Below are 2,920 nucleotides of genomic sequence, written 5' to 3'. Positions count from 1 at the left end.
TCATGTTTCTCAACTTTAATCTGGGAAGTTACAGGTGTTTGGATGCCCTGACAAATGCTGTGGCGCCCTCAGTAAGAGCACAACTTTCAGGTGTCCTCCTTTTATAGATGAAATTAGATACTGAAATGCCTGTGAGGCTTCCTCTCTGCGGACATGCACTGTAGAGTTCATAGATGGATGATGTCTGTCAAGGCCGTCATTTGAAGAGTTTGAACTTGCGCAGCAGCGGCTGGACAGTCTCTTTTGGATATGGCTTCAGGGCCAAGCAGGTGGGGATGTCCTCTGGTTGTTCAATCCAAAGCTTGTGGGCCACACCGGCCTGTGTTAGATTCTCTGATAGACCGGAGAGGGCGGCCTCGTCTGGAGCCTGGAGAGAAAAAATAAACACAAGTACAGTCAGCCAGGCTGTTAAAGACTGGACCACAGATCCCCATTACTTCACATTTCACTCCAGTGCTCCATGTGAGAAAACAAATATTTGTTGTTGATTTAGTGCTGAACTGTAAACCTGTCCAAACCACATGCTGCGGTGAAATTAAAACCTCTGAATGCAGCATGTATTTATACACGTTTTCTGATTCAAGTTTTTATTGAATTGCATCATGTTGAAATGTCCTATTTGGCTGGAATCTATTGAAGAGGGAGTTTCATCATGTTATTATCTAGTTGCTCTAACATTAAAGTTAGACTACTGACGTAAAGCTTGTATGGAGAAATACCATACTCCATTCGAAATTCCGTCGTTTAATAATTTATTTGCTTGTCAATACATATTTTTACCAGCTGGAAAACCAATCATGACCATTTTATACTCTTAAGGAGTCACTTTTAAATTCGGCACTGAGCTTACCCACCAGACAGAACTTTTCTAATTAGTAAAGGACTTTTAAAATCGCTTCACCTATGATAGCCAAGTTAGCTAAACACAGTGGTAGCTCGTGCAAACCGTTTAAAAATGACAATATAAAGAAAATTTATGCTGCCGAATAATACCACTAACCCGAACAGCTTTTATTTTGTTATTGCATAAATTGTGATAAACGATATAACCTCTGTACATATGTTGACAAACCATGCAGCACTAAACTGACGAATATTTGAATGGAGTCTGGCGTGACGTGCCGCGCTTACCCCAAGCACCACTTTATGCATGGCGTCCAGCTCTGCCAGGTACTGCTGTGTGTCCGGGTCTCCGTAATGAAGGTGAATGGCAGCGGTGGCAGCATGACAGGCCTGAGTTATAACGGCTCCCAGGGGCCAAGACAGCTTGTGAACCAGATCCGACCGGACAACAACATACTGGACTAACCGGCTAGGAGACCCGGCTCCCGTGGCTGCCATTTTCAGCCTGTACAGAAACGGATTCAGGGTTTGTTTATTTTCCGGTTCATCCGCTGTGTAGTTTATCATTAAACGATATTACAACGTTACTGCCCTCTACCGGTAAAACTTCATGGTTAAACATACAGTCGGCCTACTTGTGGTACCAGCAAGGGAACAATCTCTATTCTTAATTTCAAACAAAAGAAACTTTCAACAAATGAATTGTGTGTCTATATTCTGTTAAAACGTTTAGGAAATGAAGGGAGGGCCTGTTGTATATACTGTATGATGTGGGTTTGTTATAGCCCCCTCTTTCAGCCCATTATCTCCCCTCCCAAAATAGTTTACAAGATGTGTGCCCATAAAGGTAACTTACTTTTTAAAATGTCTTTGTAGTTTAAACAGCTGGGTAAAGCACCTTTTTCTTCTGTCCTCCTCCTCTTCCTCTTTATCTTGTTCTTCTTCATCATCATCTTCTATACTTTTTCTTATGGCTTTTTGGCAAACTAGACACCTGTTGGCATGTCGGCGTCTCGCAATTACTCACCGTCTTTCTTTTGGCTCAGTATTGATGCTTAAAAGATCCAATAACACAATATGCAACAATGAAAACGGCATTCTGGGGATTCCCTATAAACTTTACACATTACAATGTTTGTTCCTTCACCATCTCACTTTGTATATTGCATATTTTTCTGTTGTGCTGTCATGATCAAACAGCTCTATCTGGGTTTAAAACAATATATTTTAAAGTGTCAACTAGTTCCTTTTATGTCAAACTTGTGGTAAAGACAGTGACACCTCTGCCGATGGTCCAGTGGCAATATAATGACACTGGGAGAAACCCTATCACTGAAATCAGCCTGGGGAGAGATTTACTCCCTAACATAATTAGGAAAAGGTTCTTCAGTGTACTGTCTGTATTGCAGTATTATATTCTATTGGCAGTAGTTATACCTCTTTAAAAGAAATACCCCAGGCTGAGGGTGTATGGAAGTTTATTAATAACAAAAATATTGAGCGAGCACAAGACAAATCCAAGTTTTTATCAGTCAACAAGTTAAGATTTGACAGAAATCAGGGGCAGATTTGCATGTGAAAAATACATTTTGAAAGCACGCAAAGACAAAATTGTAGACTTAATCAAACTTTTAAACTTAAGAGATATTGTGTCACCATTGAGCGAACATTAGGGCTTTATTTACTCATTGTCTTCAAAGCTGTGGACTTATACGTTTGTCTCTCCTGTGCTGAGAACAGAGCAAAACTCATTGGATTTGACCAGAAAGTGAAGTTTCAACCCTGTAAGACCCATCTGACTAAAGCCAAACTCCTCTCAGTGTTTCATCAGCTTTTATTATTAGTCTAAAATACTTTAACTGTGCCTGTTGGTAAGCACTCTCTCACGTTCTCAAGTACTCTGAGAAAAAACAAAAATTCAAACTGGCCACACATCGAACATTTCTCAAAATTTGTCATTGCTCAATATTTTTGTCCTTAATAAACTTCCATAATCTTGCATCTCTTAAAATACTGACTTTGAATGAAATGTAAACCGCAATTTAATCCAAATAAATGACAAACAAACACAAGTAAA

At 39.8% G+C, this 2,920-nt stretch overlaps 1 protein-coding gene across 1 annotated transcript; it reads right to left on the bottom strand.

Moving 5' to 3' along the window:
• Positions 1–1,384, bottom strand: ptrhd1 (peptidyl-tRNA hydrolase domain containing 1). Its single transcript, XM_044168932.1, has 2 exons — positions 1,132–1,384; positions 1–367 (listed from the first exon to the last, which is right to left on the bottom strand). Exons 1-2 carry the CDS (start codon positions 1,339–1,341, stop codon positions 197–199), a joined length of 381 nt encoding a protein of 126 aa, XP_044024867.1. The 5' UTR covers positions 1,342–1,384; the 3' UTR covers positions 1–196.
• Positions 1,385–2,920: the final 1,536 nt, after the last annotated feature.

Source organism: Siniperca chuatsi, linkage group LG16 (assembly GCF_020085105.1).
Source record: "Siniperca chuatsi isolate FFG_IHB_CAS linkage group LG16, ASM2008510v1, whole genome shotgun sequence".
NCBI classification, from domain to species: Eukaryota; Metazoa; Chordata; class Actinopteri; order Centrarchiformes; family Sinipercidae; genus Siniperca; species Siniperca chuatsi.
Note: the sequence above shows the minus strand (reverse complement) of the source record. Positions and strands in the feature narration are given on the sequence as shown.

What these genes read in the sequence shown, in the direction of transcription:
- ptrhd1 (XM_044168932.1), bottom strand. Translation starts at nt 1,341, where the DNA reads ATGGCAGCCACGGGAGCCGGGTCTCCTAGCCGGTTAGTCCAGTATGTT. An exon ending in TGCATAAAGTGGTGCTTGGG is followed by an intron (nt 368 to 1,131) that starts GTAAGCGCGGCA and finishes TTTTCTCTCCAG; the next exon opens with GCTCCAGACGAGGCCGCCCT.